A 20706-nucleotide genomic window follows, 5' to 3' on the forward strand; every position below is an offset into this window, starting at 1 on the left:
CTGAATGTAAAAATGGTGCAAGGATAAGCCTTTGTCCCCATACACCGGCTGAACAATGCAGGACTGTCTCCCATGTAAAGAAGAAATAGTTACAGATGTATCTCCAGGGTGTCTGAGGGAGGGAACCTTGAACAATCTTTTGTATCCTTCTGCTTGCAGCTGCCATATTAGCGGATTATTACCCCTAATTTATACAAGTATGTGCCTTTTAAAAAATAATAAAAAGGAAATATAGAAAACAATAAATTAGAAGCTAATATTCACATTACAGAAGGTTTCTTGGCTCTGCGGAAGACCTTCTGTGCAGTTCTTTCAGTGGGTTTTCCTAATACCTTTAACAAGCAGCATGATCTACAAATATTTAATGTATATTCAACTCCCGATGCTCTATCATATATAATATGTAATATCTTGATAGCTAGATTGGTGAATATTCAGCTAAGGATGTGCCAGGAAGCTGTCTCTCAAAGTAGAAAAAGTCTAACTGGGAGCAGCCCATGGCTTTACATGGTCTCATAGTATTGTTTAAAAGGCTACAGGATTCTCTTTGGTTCCTGTTGCACAGAGGAGTGATTCCACTCACATGAGGTCCCAGGGATTTTAGTCAAATGCCCCTCCCTAACACTCCTCCCCCCTCCCCCCCCCCCCCCCGCCCCGACACACAAATTCAGATAAATTGTAGAGCAGTGTGAGAAAATAACATTTAGGAGTGTGGATTTGGGTGGAAACAGGTAGGTGACGAGTATTTTTATTAGAAGATAGTCCTTGGGTTTATACATGCTAGTAGGCAACTTCAAAGGTGTTTTTATTTTCCTTTTTAAAGTTTGTGCTTTATACTGATATTTTGCAGAAAGTTGATGTCCTTTGTGGAATTGGAATAAAAAAGGTTGCTTGTGGAACTCAGTTTTCTGTTGCATTGACCAAAGATGGTCATGTGTATACCTTTGGTCAAGGTAAGGCATTTTCCAGGCATTAACATTGCTTGTTTTGTGTATACATGTATTACAGAAACATTTGCCTTCCAGCTTTATAGAAAGTGCTCTAAATAGAGTTATTTTTTGTTATGGGTGATGAATGGCCACTATGACCTTCGTTCACTAGCTACTTTTCTCCTTTTTCATGAACTTTGTCATAAACTCTCCTCCCCGCTGATGGCCTCTCATGCCAAAGCCTTCGCTCTTGCTAGAAGAGTCCCTGCCAAAGCCCTTCCCATCCTCCTTTCTGCTGCCTACACTGTGCTGCCATAAACACTTCTTGACCACCGGAGCTACTCTGGATCCTGTCCAATTCCCCAGCCCTTCCAGGGAATGGAAGTTCGGGTCTTAGGAATTCATAGGCATTCAGGGTTCAGATCTTGAATGGGTTCTTAATCCAAGCATCCACAGTGTGATTTTCTGGCAATATACTCACCTTCTTACGTAGAACTTCTTGGCAAGTTGTAGTGACTGAGAAGTGTGTAAGGCAGATAGGAGGGGGAAGAAATAAGTCATGAGGGAAATTTCTAGTCTTGGCAGAACAACGATGTCGCTGAGGACAGGGAGCTGGTTTTGGAGAACTAGGTAAGGAACTTAGTTTTGGTCATATTGAATTGGGGCCATATACTCAAGGTATATGTATGGAGATGTCTAGCAAGTTATTGGGGATTTGGATCTGGAACTCCAAAGAGATTGGTTATAGAGATATAGATTTGCATAATAATAGTATTTAAAACCATGTTAATAGGCTTTAAGAAACTCAGGGAGAGAGTGTAGAATAAAGAAGAAGTGCATAGAATTCTGGAGAATATGAGTAAAGGGCAGGTGAGCACAGAAGGAGGACTCGGGAGCGTTGGCTTTGAAAGGAATGGAGAGAGAGGTAGCCAGTGAGCCAGGATAGTGCAGAGTCTCTGCAGGTAGGAGGCGCTGAGGACAGGTCAGCAGAAGGTTATGTGGGCTCTGGGGGTAGAGCCTGAGAAGACGCTGCTGCCGTAGGCAGTTAGGAGCTGCCCCTGGCTTTTGAGAACATAGCCTCAGTGCAGTGGTGAGAGTGAAGGGTAGGCTGCAGAATGTGGCCGTGCCAAACAGTTCCAGAGGACATGTGGCAACAGGGGCTGGCCTGCACTTTCTAGAAGTTGGGCAGCAAAGGTAAAGGGAGAGGTTGGCTAGAAGTTTGAGGACAAGACAAGTTGAGTGATGTCTTTTCTTAGAATGCAAGAACCATAGGGTCTTTCTTAACTATGTGCCGGTCCTCTCAAATAGGAGGATAATGGAGGTGCCTCTTGGTTTGAAATAAGCTGCTATTTTAGATTTATTTATTTTATGAATAAGGAGTCTGTGACATTTTGCAAAGGTGCTGTTTCAAACTTCATTCACTCAGGATCCAGTATACCTTATCAGAATGGCAGCTTTTGCCATCATGAGTTAAATATGTCATTGCTATTCCACCAGAAAAGTTAAACGACTCATTAGAAAACATAAGACTGTGGTGTCCCGTCCATAAATTTCCTCTTACTGTTTTTTCAGATCGCTTGATAGGCTTGCCAGAGGGACGTGCTCGCAATCACAATAGACCACAGCAGGTCCCTGTCCTGGCTGGAGTGGTCATCGAAGATGTGGCAGTTGGAGCTGAGCACACACTTGCTTTGGCATCAACTGGAGATGTATATGCCTGGGGGAGCAATTCAGAAGGGCAGGTAAATATTTATCTTGCTTGTCCTCTCATATTCTAGAATTGTGACAGTGTTCCTCATTTGGGAGACAGATAGGCTAGGAAACTCATAAGATCTACCACAATGTCTCACACACATCACTTTGCCATGGGACGGATTTATTTGTAAGTCCAGTTGTTCATGTCTCTCTCTTGATTGTGGCCAAGTAAGTATTATACCATGGTTTAAAAAAAATCTGATGGTATCGCAAAGTGATTAAGGGAATTAACTGAGTATATGTGTGTGTCTACACTCATTAAGGGCACATAGTAAGCAGCAACTTTATAGGTATTTGCTACTATCATCATCATCGTTTTTATTGTGGTAATATGTGAGATTAGGTCCTGGGAGCATCAGTTGATCTGGAACATGGAAAGAATCAAACAACACTTTTTTTTTTTTTTTTTAAAGATTTTATTTATTTATTTGAGAGAGAGAGAATGAGAGAGACAGCACATGACAGGGGGGAGGGTCAGAGGGAGAAGCAGACTCCCTGCCGAGCAGGGAGCCCGATGTGGGACTCGATCCAGGGACTCCAGGATCATGACCTGAGCCGAAGGCAGTCGCTTAACCAACTGAGCCACCCAGGCGCCCTCAAACAACACTTTTATATTTAATAATAGGACATAGTACTGTACATAGTATGGTATACATAGTATATTTGTGTTTGCGCAGGAAGTCTTGTCATCCCCATTCTACAGAGGAATAAACTGAGCCTCTGAGAGGTTGAGAGAAGATTCAAGAAGTTGCTATGTTCAGCCTACTCTGTATATGAAGGAGGGAAAGATCTGGGTGGGAGATGTCTGGGATGCCTGCTGCTACCGTGGCTTTCAGCCCTGCATGCAGAGCCACATCCCCTTCCTCCATAAATCCTCTCTGGGTCTGTCTGCCCACAGAGCCAGGGGCCCTCAAGTTCAAGGTCTCCATTGTTACTCATAGTAGCCTCAGTTTGACTCTGTGGTCACCTCATCACTATGTTAACAGGTGAGGAAGCTGCTCATTATTGTGGTTGCACATTTTCTTAATGAGAAGAGAGTTGCTGCTGAAGACACCTTAGGGAGGTCGCTGGCAGGGGCCTGACATGATCCTCCCTAATGATGTCGAGCTGCTTAGCCACTGAAACACTGGGTATCCCACTCACACCCTAAGAACAGAGATCTAGAAATGAGAATCTGCTTCTGTGTATGTTTTTATAATTCTTTATTGTTACCCAGGCAGTCCATGTTAAAAGGAAATCAGTGTGTTTTAAATAAAAGCTCTATAGATCATTCTGTTACTTTTTTAACTTTCCAAGAGTTATTTCCTCTCTAGAAGTGGAATCCAAGGATGTGTTCATCATTAAGACTCATCTGCTAGATTTGGAATGGCCTTGTTGCAGCTAAGTTTTTAGGAGACAGTCTGAGCTGTGAGGACTATTCTGATAGAGATAATTAGAATTAATTTCATTATTTTGATGCTGTCGCTTGGTATAGATATTTATTTATATCTGCTGCCACCTAAGGCAGATTGCATCATCTTGACTTCCTCTCTTCCTCTTTTTAATTGACTCTTTGTTTTTGTAATTTATTCCCAGCTTGGCTTAGGCCACACCAACCATGTTCGAGAACCCACCCTGGTAACAGTTTTGCAGGGGAAGAACGTTCGGCAGATCTCAGCTGGCCGCTGCCACAGTGCTGCCTGGACAGCGCCGCCTGTCCCACCGAGGGCACCGGGTGAGAGATGAAATAGCCGCGCTCCTGCAGCCTCTCTTTTAGTGGTCCCCAGCCGCACTGTCTGCTTGCCGGTTTCGGACAACATCCAGGCATCAGGCATCATGCTGAAACCGCCAGGCCCCCCCCACAAAACCATAGTACTCTTCTTGCTACCAGCACTGTAAATACTTTCCTAGCAGGTGATTCTGCAGACTTCATCACAAAAGCCCTTCCTCTCTACACACCCCAAAAGAAGAAAACACATCACTTAGGCAAGCAAAAATGTATAATTTTAGAGCAGCAACTAAGTATTTTTTCATATATAAAAGAAGTGATGAATCACAGCTTTCTAAGGCCTGCTATTAATGATAAAGATTCAAAGGTCTGAGACCATTTGTCAGATTCTTGACCCCAATTAAGCATTTGAAACATGTTGTCTGTGCATTGGCACAGCCAACAAAAAAGAAAGAGAGAGAGAGAGAGAAAGAAAGAAAAAAACAATGTTGCCATATTACTGCAGCATGTAACAGGACTGATAGGCAGTTTCTACCTTTTTATTATACAATGCTTGTAGAGCTACAAAAAGATATAAAGGGGCGCCTGGGTGGCTCAATTGGTTAAGCGTCTGCCTTCGGCTCAGGTCATGATCCCAGGGTTCCTGGATCAAGCCCCACATCTGGCTCCCTGCTCAGCAGGGAGTCTGCTTCTCCCTCTGCCTCTCCTCTGGTTTATGCCTCTCTCTCTCACTCTCTCAAATAAATAAAATCTTTAAAAAAAAAAGGATATATGGGCGCCTGGGTGGCTCAGATGGTTAAACGTCTGCCTTCGGCTCAGGTCATGATCCCAGGGTCCTGGGATCGAGTCCCGCATCGGGCTCCCTGCTCAGCGGGGAGCCTGCTTCTCCCTCTGCCTCTCTCTCTCTCTCTGTCTCTCATGAATAAATAAATAAAATCAAATCTTTAAAAAAAAAAATAAAAAATAAAAAAATAAAAAAAAAAGGATATAAAGAAAATAAAATGTGTATTTATGTACTTTACATTCTACTGCATACTCTCCATATTGGATCCATCTTCCATTCCCCACAAGTGTGGGACATTTATCATTCCTTATGCATTTCTTTACATTTGGGCTGTTTCTCTCCCAGGCCCTTAAGTCCTTTCTTTATACTGTTCTCTGGTGTGTCGGACTAGAGTTTCCTTGAAGCAACCTTGTGCCTGGGAACTCAGCATTCTCTTCCCTTTTTGCTGACCTCTGCTTCTGAGTCCTTGGGGAAGACTCACCATAGAGATTTTTTTCTGTTAAATACCCTAAGGGAGCAAATTAGGACTACCAAGTAGATTCCAAACAAGCAGGACATGTTTTCTGATTAGCACAGTCCAGAATGAGCAGTGCTGCTCACCCACTGACAATTTCAGGTCCTCAGGGTCCTCTTCGTCTTACAGAGAGATCTCACTCCCACTTCAGGAGAGAGGCTCTGCAGTGTGGTGGTTAAAGGTCCAGATTCTGGAGCCGTGTTGCCTGGGTCGAATCCTAGCTTCTCCTCTTAGAAGCTGAGTGATCTTAAGACTCTGTTTCCTTGTCTGTAAAATGGGATGATAATAGCCCCTGTTGTAAGGAGCTATAGGATTAAATGAAACAATTTGCATGAAGCTCTTAGAATAGTGCTCAGCACATAGAAATACTCAATGAATGTTAGCTTTTATTAATAGTATTAATAAAGTTAATTGGGAATAAAAATAAACTGGGAATTGAGCTGTGCAAGTCTTTATTTACATGAAATTCAAATAAGGCAAATGATGTAGGTTTACTCTGTAAGTTTTTAATAAGAGGGGAACGATGAGTACAGTCTTTGCTTCTAGTCTTGGCTTCTACAGAGCTCTTACACTTGTAGTACAAAGCTTTCATGAATCATGCACCCATAGCTTTCATTCTATCATGGTCACTTTCTGTCAGATCCTAGTAAGTGTGGGAGGTGACTGCTGAGCTGCCCATTTCTATTTTCCAGAATTGCCTACCTAGTCCTGGCTCACATCTTACGTTTTATGAAGATGGCAGCTATTGAATACAAAAGGAAGAATTTGGGGTTTTTTTGTTTTTGTTCTTTTTGTTTAAGATTTTATTTATTTGAAAGAGAGAGCGAGAGAGACAACATGAGCAGGGGGGAGGGGCAGAGGGAGAAGCAGGTTCCCCGCTGAGCAGGGAGCCTGGTATGGGGCTTGATCCCAGGACCCTGGGATCATGACCTGAGTGGAAGGCAGACACTTAACCGACTGAGCCACCTAGAAGCCCCTGTTTTTGTTCTTTTGTGAAGGAGCTATTTAAGTCCCATAGTTAAATGGGAAACTAAATTAAAGGAGAAAAAAAGTTTCCATAATGATAAATAAAAAAAGATGTCTTAAAAACCAACACATATGGGGCACCTGGGTGGCTCAGTCAGGTAAGCGTCTGCCTTCAGCTCAGGTCATGATCCCAGGGTCCTGGGATTGAGCCCCGCATCGGGCTCCCTGCTCAGCGGGAAGCCTGCTTCTCCCTCTCCCACTCCCCCTGCTTGTGTTCCCTCTCTCACTGTGTCTCTCTCTGTCAAATAAATAAATAAATAAAAATCTTTAAAAAAAAAAAACACATATGCATCAAAACATAAAGATGAATTGATGGAGAGAGGAATTGATAAACGTGATGAAGCAAATATAGGCAAATATTAATTCTAGAATTTAGGTGGTAGGAATGGGTGTTCATTGTATACTTAGCTTCTCTGTGTGTTTGAAAATTTTCAAAATACTGAAAATGAAAGCAGTGCATTCTCCTTTACAAGTGTCTGCTTGCTCTCTGGGCAGGTGTGTCCGTACCTCTGCAGCTGGGCCTGCCCGATGCGGTGCCGCCGCAGTACGGGGCGCTCAGGGAGGTCAGCATCCACACGGCGAGGGCCCGGCTCCGGCTGCTTTACCACTTCTCTGACCTCATGTACTCGTCCTGGAGGCTCCTGAACCTCAGCCCTAACAACCAGGTAACGTGTCGGCTTGGGAAGCACTACCTGTGACGTGCTCACCACGTCCCAGGAATATTCTTCCATGGCTAAAATTTTTTACTCTCAGCTCCCAAGAGGTGTAGAAAAGGCAACAGTTCCATTTCCATTTTACCACTGGTTTAGGAACAGTCCAGGTACTGGTAACCGTGCTGCTGGACACAGATTAGTCTTCCTTCTATGTTCTGGTCTGTCAAGAGCTCAAGGAAATACGAATGGCTAAGCGTGTATTTTCTGTAAAGTCCAACATGTGATTTTAAAACTCGAGCACACACAAGCGTTAGCACCACTGTCCCAGTGGCTCCGTAGATGAGTCTGACGCGTGCAGAGACGTCCTGATCGCCTCACAAATGAGCATTCTGGATCCTGTCGGGGAGAGAAAGTAAATTCAGCTGATTTGACTGTCTTTATAGAACAGTCTAGTGATTTAGGAAGAAAGCAAGCTGGCTATGTTTGTTTGTTTGTGTAATGTGTCAGCATGCCTGCCAAAATGTGTATCAGTTTGTAAAACTGTTAGAAATCCTTGGGTAACCAGTCATAGGGTATATGAGAGATTTGACAGATCATTGTTAGAAATAGGTAATCAGCCAGCCAGCAGAATACTGTGCAGCACTAAACAGAGTGTTAGAAAACTGTTTGTAATTAGCGGGAGAAATGTTTATGATAAAAACTTAAGCGAGAAAAGCAGCAGAAAATCGCATAAGCAGTGTGTTCTCAACAATGTGAGAAATGTTTGTCTGCACACATGGAAGGGAACTGGAGGGAAACAGATGAGAGTGATCATGAAGGTTATGGAGGATTCAGTGTGTGCATGTGTGTGGGTCCTTTTCTGTATTTTCCAAGTTTTAAAAAATAACAGTCGTATGTTTTATCAGAAAAAAAATATTTTTTAATAGTTACTGCTATCCAGGTTTATGCTTTTAAACCAAAAAGAATTATGTTCCAAAAGTGAGAAGCTGTTTTTTCTGGGAAGCCTTGGATTGTACCATCTCTGATAAGCTCCCTCTCTTACAGAGCAGTACATCCCATTATAATGCTGGCACGTGGGGCATCGTACAGGGGCAGCTTCGGCCTTTATTAGCTCCAAGAGTCTACACCCTCCCAATGGTGCGCTCCATAGGAAAAACCATGGTTCAAGGCAAAAACTATGGACCTCAAATTACTGTAAAGAGGATATCAACCAGGTTAGCATATGTGTGTATGTTTCACTAGCTAGCAAGCACTTTTTTTTTTTTTAAGATTTTATTTATTTGACACAGAGAGACACAGCGAGAGAGGGAACACAAGCAGGGGGAGTGGGAGAAGGAGAAGCAGGCTTCCCGCTTGCCGGGAGCCCGATGCGGGGCTCGATCCCAGAGCCCTGGGATCATGACCTGAGCCGAAGGCAGATGCTTAACGACTGAGCCACCCAGGCGCCCCTAGCAAGCACTTTTTTAGATGAATGTGATTCCTAACTAATCTCTGTGAGCTTTTGCTTCCTGGGTTGCAAACTAGGAGAGTAACAGTGTTTACCTTAGTACCCGGTGTGGTCACAGTGGGCCTAGCACACTGTCTGGCTTTGTTAAGCTGGCTTGTTCGCTCACTGATGGAAAGATACCTTCAAGTGATGGTTTGGGGAAGTTAGTGAGAGTTGTATTTCATTCTGTTTTCCTTTTCTTTTGAAGAGGACGGAAGTGTAAGCCCATCTTTGTTCAAATAGCAAGACAAGTAGTTAAACTGAATGCATCAGACCTCCGTCTGCCCTCGCGAGCGTGGAAGGTGAAGCTGGTTGGAGAAGGGGCTGACGACGCTGGGGGAGTGTTTGATGATACTATCACAGAGATGTGCCAGGTATATTCATGTGGTGTCCCCCTGCTGAGTCATCTGTTCAGGTGGTGGCTGTTTTACCATTTCCAGTGACTACTCTGTCTGACATGTTCTTATGAATGTAGCAAGGATGCATTTGTGAGCCTTACATAAAAATCATGCTGTTAATGATGTAGAGGTGAATGATAGCAAGGGCTTGTGACATGACTTGTGAAGGTACCTTACTGGGTAAATGTCAGTGTCTGACTCCACCAGTGACTTGCTGTCTGTCCTGCTCTCACAGTGGCAGAGGAAACGATGATGACACATATTTACATTTATGTAACGGACAAATCCAGGACCATCCATGTGCTCTGATTAATTCTGGTGCTTTTAGAATGAAGTAGAACTGCCAGGCTCTAGCGGAATTAGAAAAACAAATGCTGAGTTTGGACCAGTTCTTATTTGATATCTAAAGTGGCAACTGTGCTTTCCAGGTCAACTCTGACACTTCCCGCTTTGCCGGTAGCAGGATTTTTCTAATAAATAAATAACTTTTGCCTATTATTTGTTGGGTCTTTTTGAATATCACTATACCCTGCTCACAGATACCCCAACTCCTGCCCTGGATTGACTTTCTTATCTTAGTTCTGCATACTACAGGATGTTTTCTACAAGGGGGACGTTTGTAATTTCACTTTAAATTAAAGCCACAAAAATTATAGAGATGGCCAGTTGTCACATAACATCATAAATTCCTCAAAATAATCTCTTTTCAGTATGATCTTTAATGTAACTAGTTTGTTCTCTTGATGCATTTGATTGTCATTTCTCAAAAAATTGTTCTTTCTTTTACAGGAACTTGAAACTGGTATCGTTGACCTTCTTATACCCTCTCCCAATGCTACCGCAGAAGTGGGCTACAACCGGGATAGGTAAGGCAGTCATCAGGTGCTTATCGATTATCTACAGTAATAATGATAGCTCACTTACTGAGCGCTTACTCTGTGCCATGCACTGCTCTAAGGGCTTTACACATATTATCCCATCGAATCCTCATTAGAACCCAAAGGACTGGGGACTCTTATTACTCCCTTTTCACAGATAAGGAAACTGAGGCACTTCCATCATGACTCTATTATGGGACCAACTCAATGATAATATTGAGGGGTAGGAGAAACCCAGACTTGATAATGAAACCTGACTTATTTATGTTTCTGAAGGCCCTCATGGCCTCCCTGCGAAGAATTTTCTGCATCAAAATTCATTAATTCATCAAGTCACAGCACTTAATATTAGCAGTTCTGTGTTATGCCTGTATTTGCCAAACCTTGAATTTTGGATCCTGCTTCATGGAGTTATAAATAATAAAATGAAATGATTTTAGGAAATAGGGCATCCTGGAGCAGGTAGCTCAGGGACTAATGGACCATGCAATTGCTCTTTTATGGTTCTTCTGAAAATAATTCAAAATATGGTCCCTGTGCTGTCCACTGGGCCTGTGTGCCTGTTGGGCACTCAGAATGTGGTTAGAGTCACTGAAGAACTCCATTAAATTTTATTTAATTAATTTGAGTAGCCACATCTGGCAAATGACTACCATATTGAACAGCACAGGTCTGGACGAATGCTGTACCTGTCTGATAACTTACTTCCAGTAGAAATGAGGACAGTTTTATTTGAAGTATTTCCTTTAATTTTGTAGGTTCCTTTTTAACCCCTCCGCCTGCCTTGATGAACACTTAATGCAGTTTAAGTTCTTGGGAATTTTAATGGGGGTTGCCATTCGCACAAAGAAGCCTCTGGACCTCCACCTGGCCCCTCTGGTGTGGAAGCAGCTGTGCTGTGTCCCACTCAGCCTGGAAGACCTGGAGGAGGTGGATCTGCTCTACGTGCAGACCCTCAATAGCATTCTTCACATTGAAGACAGTGGGATTACCGAGGAAAGTTTCCATGAGGTAAATCTTGGCCAGTCCATGTTCTGCTGGTATTGACTAGAATTTTTCTGTGGAAAACTCAGATCTGGTCTTCCCCTTGCTGTCTGATTGACTGATGGCATGTCCCATTGCTGACTAGCAGCTCAGCCCCAGAGGTTTAAAAAGATGCTCATGGGTAGAATTGGCACCAGCACCCAGCTTCTGCTCCTTCCTCTTCGGTCCACTCTCTGCTAGAATGGACAAGCAAGGGAACCCAGTTGGAGAGGAGGCCTGGGGTGACCAGAGTTCAGCAAACCTGGTTTGAGGACAAAGAAATTGTTAACTACAGCCAGATGAGTCAGCACATTTCCTTCTGACCAAGTGGCATGGTTAGCTACCTCGATTCCTCGTTTTTATCGTTAAGATTTATTTATATGAGAGAGGGAGAGAGAGAGCAAGTACGAGTGGGAGGAGTGGAGGGAGAGAGAGAATCCCAAGCAGATTCTGTACTGAGTGCGGAACCTGATGCTGGGCTCGATCCCTTAACCCTGAGATCAGGACCAGAGCTAAAACCAAGAGTCAGATGCTTAACCGGCTGCGCCACCCTATCCCTAAAATTCTTAATGTTGTTACTGTTTTGCTATATTTGTGTGTAATATACTTTTTTTTAGTAAAAAAAAAATTTTTTTTTCTTCTTAGATGATTCCTCTTGATTCTTTTGTTGGCCAGAGCGCTGATGGCAAAATGGTTCCCATAATTCCAGGTGGAAATAGTATCCCACTGACATTTTCCAACAGGAAGGAGTATGTGGAGAGGGCCATTGAATATCGACTTCATGAGATGGACCGACAGGTGAGCTGAAATGTGACATGTATGCGAATGTTTGCAGTTGTCTTCAAACAAGAGCTAACTGGTTACTGCTGAATTTGGGTATATGAACTACCATGTCAGTTAGTTTGTATCTGTCTTTCAGCCCCTGTTCAGAGACTTTTCAGGCCTTACCTCTGGGTTTCCTGTCTCCTTACTCAAGGCCTTAGGACAGCTCTAAATTGGTCACTGGTTGGATTGAGGCCAAGCTCTCAACCAGGCCTTTAGACCCTGCCTTCTCACTCATCCTCAGTTTTGTTTGTCTTCATCTCTTAATGTCCCCAACTCAGGGTCCCCACTCGAGTTGGGTCAGTCAAGGCCCATGCGAATAAACCCCTAAACACTGGTCTTGCAATCCCACATGAGCGCTTCTTTCCCCCTCCTGCTGAAGTCCCTTCAGGACCCAGCTGAAAATACCTCTCTTCCACAGACCAGCTTTCCTCCAGGTCCGTAGCCTGTAGAAATCTTTTTTGTTACTTAGAAATTTCTCAAGATACCACAGTACTTCTTTGTTGTGGTCTAAGAACTAGGTCACAGAGTTTGGATCTTGTTTCTTCAATTATTGCATTATATTATGTATATATGTTTGTGTGTGTGTGTGTGTGTGTGTGTGTATAGTGTGTGTGTGTGTGTGTGTGTGTGTGTATCTCCTAAATATCCTTGTTCTGTGCTGACATGTAGTAAGCATTTAATAATAAACGATGAGAATGTGATGAGTGACCAAAGAAATGAACATCCCCCCAAGAAATGAGCATTTTGTCCAAAAATGGTTTCTTGGTTATACAGTCCTTAATAGCCACTTTAGTAATACTTTATTTGCAGAATACGCTAGGGTCTTCTTGAGAGCTAGACTGAGGCTCAAAGGCTATGTAGTAATTTGAAGTATATATATTCTGGGCCTTCCCTCCTGGTTCCTTCTTTGACTCTGGCTTTGGCTCGAGTCCAGTCAGAAAACTGTTATCCCTTAGTGAGGGCAGGTCCTGTGGGCAATGCTGTTTACACAGCCAGGGCTTAGGGTTTGTCTCTAGTTGTTCAGAATTTTAATCCTCAGGGTAAATAACTGACTAAAAATACATTGACTGCCTCCTGCGTGCCAGGTGTGGGGCCAGGCTGCCTCATGTGCAGTTTTTCCTTCAGTTACTCTGTGACGGAAGGATTGCCATCACCATCTCACAGGTGAAAGCACTGAGTCGGAGAAATGACGTGAAGTGCCTGAGGCAAAGCTAGGGTCCCAAACCAGGTTGAACTGTGGGGTCTAGGCTCTTCAGGTCAGATTGGCCCCCCACTCTCTGCCAGCTCAGCTCTGCTGTGGCTTTGTTCCTTTCTCAGGAGTGAGGACTTCTTCCTCTTGGAACCCAGTGTTCTTCCCATAGCTGTCCCCATTTGTTCCCAGCCAGGCAGCTGGCCCCATACTTCAGCCTCATTTTTTTCCAGACAGCTTTTGGTTTGTATTCTGTCAGGCATGACAGCTTGTGTTGGGGTCTTCCCTTTAATGCCCATCCAGACTGCCCTCACGGCCAGTCCTGTTCCCTGGCCCCCGGCAGGACACCCTGGTACCAGTCACAGCCCCAGGGCCTTCCCCGTGGTGTGGCTCCTGCTTGGGTCTTCGGGCTTTTTCCTTTTCCTTTTTGTCATTGATGGTTCTGAGTTGGCCAAGAGCGAAGAAGTATTTATGAGCAAGTCCTGAACAGCAATGAGTCTGTGTGTAGGGTGTGCATTGCTGCACAACCTTGGGGTGTTTTTGAAGCAGACTGTGGGTAGCCTCTGGCAGCTTCCCCTCAGCACCCCAGCGGACCTGTTCTCAGCCCCGGGCTAGGAGAAGGAAGCAGCACGTCACAGCTACTTACATGGAGAATTCTCATCGTAGTCGTGTGAGCAGCAGGTATTTGCCTCATTTCTCAGATGAGAAAATTAAAGTAAAAGAAGAGGTGGAGCTGGGATTCAGACCCCAAGTCTCCCGATTAAATGCTCTATCCTTCCTACTGCCTTCCTACAGGAGGCCTTGCTAGTTTTACTTTCTTCTTTGTACTTTTCTAACTTTTTTTTCTTACAATGAGCACAAATAAGTTTTACCAAAAGGATATAACTCTTTTCAAAAGAAAAATATGAATGACAAAAACAGTAGAAGCTAGACACGTCCTCTAGGGGCTTCTTACCCGCCGATGAGCCCGAGTAGCCCACAGAGCCCAGTGTGACAGTGCGCAGCCACACGTGCTTAGGGATATGAGTGAGTGCGGGTGACACCGGGGGGTGGGGGGTGGGCTGAGTTTTGTGGGGGCAGAGGTCAGGCTTCTCAATTGACTTGACCTGGGACCGGAAGGAGTGTACAAGTCCCACAGGCAGGGAGAAGCTCGGACAAAGGGTCAGCGGCCAGGGGAGTGGGCCATGTGCGCTTGGAGTTCTGGGGGACAAGTAGAGGGTTTGGGGACCGGATGAGCAGGTGGGAGGCACCCAGTCTGCAGACATGTGTCTGATACGCGACCTCTCCCGGGAGCAGGTAGCTGCCGTCCGAGAAGGGATGTCCTGGATCGTTCCTGTGCCGCTGCTGTCACTCCTGACGGCCAAGCAGCTGGAGCAGATGGTGTGTGGGATGCCCGAGATCTCCGTGGAAGTCCTGAAGAAAGTGGTGCGGTACCGGGAGGTAGATGAGCAGCACCAGCTGGTGCAGTGGTTCTGGCACACGCTGGAGGAGTTCTCCAATGAGGAGCGCGTGCTTTTCATGAGGTTTGTGTCTGGAAGATCTCGACTCCCGGCCAACACTGCTGACATTTCTCAGAGATTTCAAATCATGAAGGTTGATAGGGTAAGTAAGCTACTCGGCCTTCCTCGTCATGTCTGCCCCACTGCTTCCTGGCCGCTTGCCTGTTGGGAAAACCGCACTGTGACCCTCGAGTAGGCCTGCCAGTTCAGGCTTAATGTTTGGGATTTCCAGACTTAAAAAAAAATCAAGCAGAAAAACTTGTTCAGAAACAACTTGAGTGAAAAAAAGCCCTAACTGGCTGTAGAAAGCACACTGCAACCAGCAACCTTTGATAAATCCCCCAGGACCTTCCTGAGTGAAAGCTCAGCTTGGCAGAGGGCTCGTCATGCTGCCTCTGCCTCTTATTTCCTGTGCCTTTTCGTCATGTGACTTGTGCACTGGGACGTGGTCTTGTGTGTTTTCACGAAGATACTGACTGTCCCCTGGTGCGCGTGCCCCGCGGCTGCCCGTGCCGCGTGTGTCGTGGAGCAGGCAGGCTGCTTTTGTGCGGCCTGGTAGGTGACAAGGCCCAGCTGCAGAGCCCCAGCGCAGCTGCCGTGGTGCCGGACGGCCGAGGAAGGAAAGGGCTTAGAAGCTGCAGTGCACACTGCTGCCGGACACCTCTTTCTCATGCACCCATCTGACCACGTCACTCTCCTTTCAGACTGGGAGGGGCCCCCTGCGTTGACTCCAGAATGAGTGCTGACTGCTTCAGTGGCCTTAAATATCTCCAGTCTGGTCTCTGCCCCAGCTTTCCGATGGCCCCTCTTAACACATACTGTGTTCTGGCCAGAACAGACCGCTTGCCTTTTTTTCCCGACACACCATGCTGTTTCTAAACTTCTGTGCCTTTGTGTAGGCTGGTCCCTCTGCTTTAGTAAGTTCTCCTTCACACCCCTTTTCATCTATGCCTGGCAAGTACTTACTCATCCTTTAGGCCCAACACCAGTGTCATCTCCTCCAGGAAGCCCTCTTGGATGCTTTCCTGCTGCCCCTGACCATTCCCGAGGGCAGACTTAGATCTCCTTCTGTCCACCTCCAGGACACTTGGTACATTCCTTGAACCCAGCATTAAGTTAGAAGTGTTTGTGTTCTCTTTCTCTCTTTCCTTCCCCAACCGCCCAAGAGCTGGGAAGTCCTCCGAGCAGGGCCTGTGGTGTTTATTCTAGAAACAGTAAGGAAAGTAGGGCCTCTTCACACAAGGACTCTTCCTGCCAGTCTCAGCATCTGCCTTTCTGGTGTTTTTCCAGTAACTATTCCTGGAGGTTGCTGTAGCCAGAGCCATCCCTCCCCCGCTGCCTCCTGAAGCTGCCCGCCTGGGCTCCACTCCTGGGCTAGGCTTGCCGGAGAGGCCACGCACAGGAAGGGCTATGAAAAGAGCCTTTCCATAAATTTTCTACATGACTTGCCAGAAACTATAAGTTGTAAATCTGTTTTGTTGCTTCAGAGAGAGATGGGTGGAGGCAACAGTTTGATTCTATTCAGCTCTGGAAAAAACCCTTGCCTTCTGTCTGTCCCAGGCTACCCCTGCCATCCCAGGAGTTAATCCACCACTAATCCCCTGCCTGAGGCTTTTGAGCCTCAGAAAACTGACCACGGTGGGTCCCTCCTTTGTGACTTTTAGACCCTTGCTCCACCTTCCAAATCAGAGGCACCTGTTGACATGGCCCTTCAGTGTCTTTGCTAGTTGTGCTGTTCCTGCATTTGAGTTTTCTGTGTCCTCACTGGCTCGAGCCCTGTTAGGCTTCTAGGCCCTCCAGGCCCTCCTGCTCCCACCTCTTTGAAATGGCGCTCGCCAGGTGTAGGGCTCCAAGGAGGAGGGGGAGGGTTTCAAGGAGTTGAGCAAGAAAGAAAGGGCAAGTCCCTTTATTTTAAAATGTAAAAACGTACTATCGTACTATTGTTACTGTCATTACAGAGAGTGTGGAAGATGGCGCCATTTGCAGGGAGGGCCAGGGAACATATGCCCCCCGCTGCCGTAGCAGCCCCCCCACCTCCCACCTCCGTGGCATGCCTGTGGTGTTTGTGTGCTGTGTTTGGCTCAGTCTGTCCTGAGCACTTTTCTGCTGCTAGCCATCATGATTATCATTTTAAGTGACTGTGTCACTGTCCATTTAATGGGCGGACTAGGATTTAGTTCCTGCTCCTTCCTCATGTGAGCTGTGTGCTGGCAGCCACGGCAGCCGAGGTAGCAGAAGGTCCGCGGGGAGGGACGCGAGGAGGGACGGGGAAGGGTGGAGGCGTGCAGGGGCTCCATCCCAGGTGTTCTTTCCATTTCGCCGGCTCTTGGGGGCTCCGTGCCCCAGCTCCGGGTCTGCACCCTCCCGGTGGAAGGGAGCGGGCTCTGTTGGCGGCCCCTCCGTGGCAGGCCGGGTACAAAGCCTGTTCTCCCACGTAGTCCTGCCGGGCAGAACTTGCTCGTGCTTTGCACACCGGGCCAGGGGGGCAGTGAGGAGAGCAAGGAAGCATGTTTGCCAGAAAACCCCAGAGCCCACGTTCCTTCCACCACAGCCCGGGGTCTCCTTCCCCTCGAGTCGGCCCTGCACTCCTGTCCGTGGAGCCTATCTGGAAGGCTGGGAGAAGTGCTTTCCTGATTTGGGGGGGTGGTACCGGGTTCCCTGCCCCCCCGGGACATCCCGATGCTGCAGTCACAGCTCCGGGTCGCTCTCTCCACAGCCTTACGACAGTCTGCCTACCTCACAGACCTGCTTCTTCCAGCTGCGGCTGCCCCCGTACTCGAGCCAGCTGGTCATGGCCGAGCGCCTGCGCTATGCCATCAACAACTGTCGCTCCATCGACATGGACAACTACATGCTCTCGCGGAACGTGGACAACGCCGAGGGCTCGGACACCGACTACTGACCGCGCGCGGGGCCGCCGCCCCTTTTCTCAGTAATGCTCACTTCCAATTTCATGTGGACACACTTTTATGGTAACTACATAGATGTTTAGGAACATAAACCGACATTATAAACAGTGGCCACATTTAGTTACTCTAAATGTAACAAAGAAATTAGATGTTTTTATTTTTCTGTGATTGTACAAAAAAAAAGACGAAGTGCTCTCAGTCAGGTTTTTCCCTCCACATTTTTGGTCACTTTTGATAAGTTTGCATGGAACCATTTTGGTGCATTTTTAGTTGGGAATGGTACATTTTTGTAAATCCACCCAGTGAACATGAAATTGTACATTGTGTATAATTGTTCATTAGAAAGGACAGTTTTACATGAATATTCATATATTTATTTTGTTTTAATTTGAATTGCCTGTGCAGGGTTCCTTATGCAGAGAAATAAAGCCAATTCAGGAACCAGAGCGTGGGCTGCTTTTGTTACCTCCAGTGGAGCTTCTGACTGAGAAAGAACGAGCTTTCGGGCTAGTCTCACTCTGACGGCGTTTTGACCCATCAGAAAGAGTCCTTCACACTGAGAGTGAGCTTTGCGTGGAGATGACAGAGCAGCTCCAGAGAGCGGGAAGCCCCTCCTTTCATTTATTCTGTCATCCCGGGTGTCCTACACTTCGTTCCCTCACTGCAAGGCCCTTGCATCAGCCCCGTGGCCCATCCCCTCAGCAGCCCCCTTCCTCCTCCTCTGCAGCTGGGTTTTGAGTGTAACCTGCTAATAAGAGCCTGTCCTGAGTAGCCCTGGGAGACCTAGTGCGGGGTGCAGCTCCACCAGGCAAGGAGGAAGCTAACCAGAGGAGCATGGTTCCAGTGCTGCCTGTGAGGAACCAGCGGTGGGCGTAAAGAGCAGGGAGGTCGACGGTGGCGTGTCTCTGCAGGAAGGGCGTGGGGTGCGGCAGGGGCCGCCGTTGCTGGTAGGCACTCAGCGTGCACGAGTGAGTGCAGGAGAACGAGCGAGTGAGTGTGCAAAGTAATATGAGAACCAATGAGTGGCTTTCATATCCTTGAATGGTGGATGGTGGAGAGTTGTTCAGGGGGCCGGGGGAGGGGTCCCACTCTTGGTGCTTGAACCCAGCCCTTGAGGGCCCTGGGCAATGTGCTCGTTTGTCCAGGCGTGTCAGAGTGAGTGTGTGGTTCTGGAAGAAAGGGCCATGGTGAGAGCAGCTGTGAAGGCTCTGGCTGCTGGGAGTGGGAACAGGAAGAGGGCAAGGCCTTTGGGTGGTGTATCTTCGTCGACAGCCAGTTCTTGCCACAGCTGCTTCCCGTGTACTTCAGGGACTGGGTCAGGCTGACAGCCTGCTCAAATGAGGTGCCAGATGGGGAGCTTTGCAGGCAGTTGTTTTTCACAAGGAAGATAGAAAATACATGTTTTCAGAGAGAAATTGGAAGACAGATACGGTTTGTGGTACATAGATCTTTCCCAGTGAGAATGCCTATTATTACTTGGAAAGAGGCTTAGTTTTATTGAAAAGAGGCTTCAGTTGGAATTGGGTCTCAGAGGGAGAGACAACAGCTTCTGGGAAGCCACAGGGGTTCTGGGCAAAGAGGAACCTTCAATACTTGATGTGAGAGCTCAGTCAGTAGGAGCGGTGAGGGGCTCTGGGCTCGAGGCACTCACTCTGGGGTGGGAAGGCACACTGCCCTCTGGGCCGGAAGGGACCTAAGAGGAGGGAGGCCTCTGTGTGCTGCTGAGATCCTGGACAATGCCAAGCGAGGGCTCTCTTAGAGCCTTCTGGGCTGGTTCTTGGTAACTAGTGGCTTTTCCTTCTTGCTGGGCTGGGCTGAGGGTGTGCTGAGCTAAAGGATACATCTGCAGTCTCAGAATTTAAGTTTTTATTTATTTATTTGAGAGAAAGAGAGAGCATAGCCAGGGGGAGAGGGAGATGGAGAAGGAGGCTCCCCATGAGCAAGGAGCCAGATGTGGGGCTCGAGCCCAGGACCCTGGGATCATGACCTGAGCCGAGGGCAGACGCTTAACCGACTGAGCCACCCAGGCGCCCCTCAGAAATTATTTTAAATAAAAATAATGCCTCAACCTTTGAGAGGCTCTGGCCTCTGCTGCCATGTTTGGCTCTGCACTGAGGGGCAAAGGTACCCCAGCAGGCTGGTGCTCATGGTTCCAGGCCCCACCTGTCAGGCTTCTCAGGAGGTCTGACCCTGCAAGGAAAATCTGCGCAGACACCTTGATTTTATAACAGATGCCATTTCTTTACTGGAAACCTGTCCTTTTTCTTCATTCTCTTTTAGAAGCCCTGGGGGAGAGAGGGAGGCGTGAATCCCTGGTCCGAGGGGCTGAAAGGGCCCGGCACAGGTGTTTATTTTCCCTAATTCATTTTCAGCCCCTCTGGGGAGACTTGGGCAGTTTTTTTTGTTTGCTGGATCATTCAGCTAAATCCTTGCAGTTTTTATGACCCTTAAAGAGCCCCCAGAGAACTTGGACCCCCCCGCCTTTAAGATGTAGGATTTCCCAGGGGCAGCTTTGTTCTGGGCCTCCCCACTTCGTGGCCTTTGCCCAGCACAGCCAGTCAGATGAAACCTGTATCTGGTGAACTTGGTTTTTAGCAAAAAGCAAGCCTTAGGCGTGGACCCTAGAGCTAGAGGAATCCTAGAGCTAGGGTGTCAGGTGACCTCTCTTACAGACCACGAATCTGAGGTCGGGAGAGGGAAGGTGCTGGATCACAGGTGTGTACAGGCTAGAGCTGGGAGCCCTGCTTCCTGTCAGCACACCTGCTGACGATGGTGGACCCGAGGGAGCTGAGTCCCCTCCAGACACTCAGCCTGTGCAGAAGCGGGCCAGCGTGTCCCTGTAAGACAAGCCTCACAGCCCCGCGTCCCGCCAACAGGCTCCGCCTCCCAAGGAGTGACCCGAGCCCCTGACCTGGGAGCATGTGGCTCCGGTCTCTGCTGGTACTGAGCTTCCTGCGCAGGCTCACCAGCACGATGTGGTGACCGACGCCGGCCTCCCACCAGGGAGCACCGTCCTGCCCTGGGGCTGAGGTTCTGCACCCTCCCCCTAGCTTTTCCTCTCTGTGGCCATTGGCTGCCTTGGCCAAAACTGAGAGCGCATCGAGCATTCAGGAGCTAGGGAAAGTTTGTA

The 20706-nt window shown here is 47.2% G+C and overlaps 1 protein-coding gene across 14 annotated transcripts in view; it reads left to right on the forward strand.

The window, feature by feature from the left end:
• The window catches only part of HERC1 (HECT and RLD domain containing E3 ubiquitin protein ligase family member 1), a 188747-nt gene extending 170730 nt beyond the window's left edge, over positions 1-18017 (forward strand). For all 14 annotated transcript variants that reach the window (XM_078079228.1, XM_078079231.1, XM_078079238.1 and 11 more), the window contains 11 exons: positions 851-953; positions 2502-2671; positions 4260-4398; positions 7212-7381; positions 8414-8583; positions 9064-9229; positions 10043-10119; positions 10890-11142; positions 11800-11952; positions 14465-14770; positions 17384-18017. In XM_078079228.1, the coding sequence (XP_077935354.1) occupies positions 851-953; positions 2502-2671; positions 4260-4398; positions 7212-7381; positions 8414-8583; positions 9064-9229; positions 10043-10119; positions 10890-11142; positions 11800-11952; positions 14465-14770; positions 17384-17569 (1893 nt within the window). In that variant the 3' untranslated portion in view covers positions 17570-18017. The remainder of the gene's footprint in view (positions 1-850; positions 954-2501; positions 2672-4259; positions 4399-7211; positions 7382-8413; positions 8584-9063; positions 9230-10042; positions 10120-10889; positions 11143-11799; positions 11953-14464; positions 14771-17383) is intronic.
• The last annotated feature ends 2689 nt before the right edge of the window (positions 18018-20706 follow it).

This window comes from Halichoerus grypus, chromosome 8 (assembly GCF_964656455.1).
Source record: "Halichoerus grypus chromosome 8, mHalGry1.hap1.1, whole genome shotgun sequence".
In the NCBI taxonomy this organism is placed as follows: Eukaryota; Metazoa; Chordata; class Mammalia; order Carnivora; family Phocidae; genus Halichoerus; species Halichoerus grypus.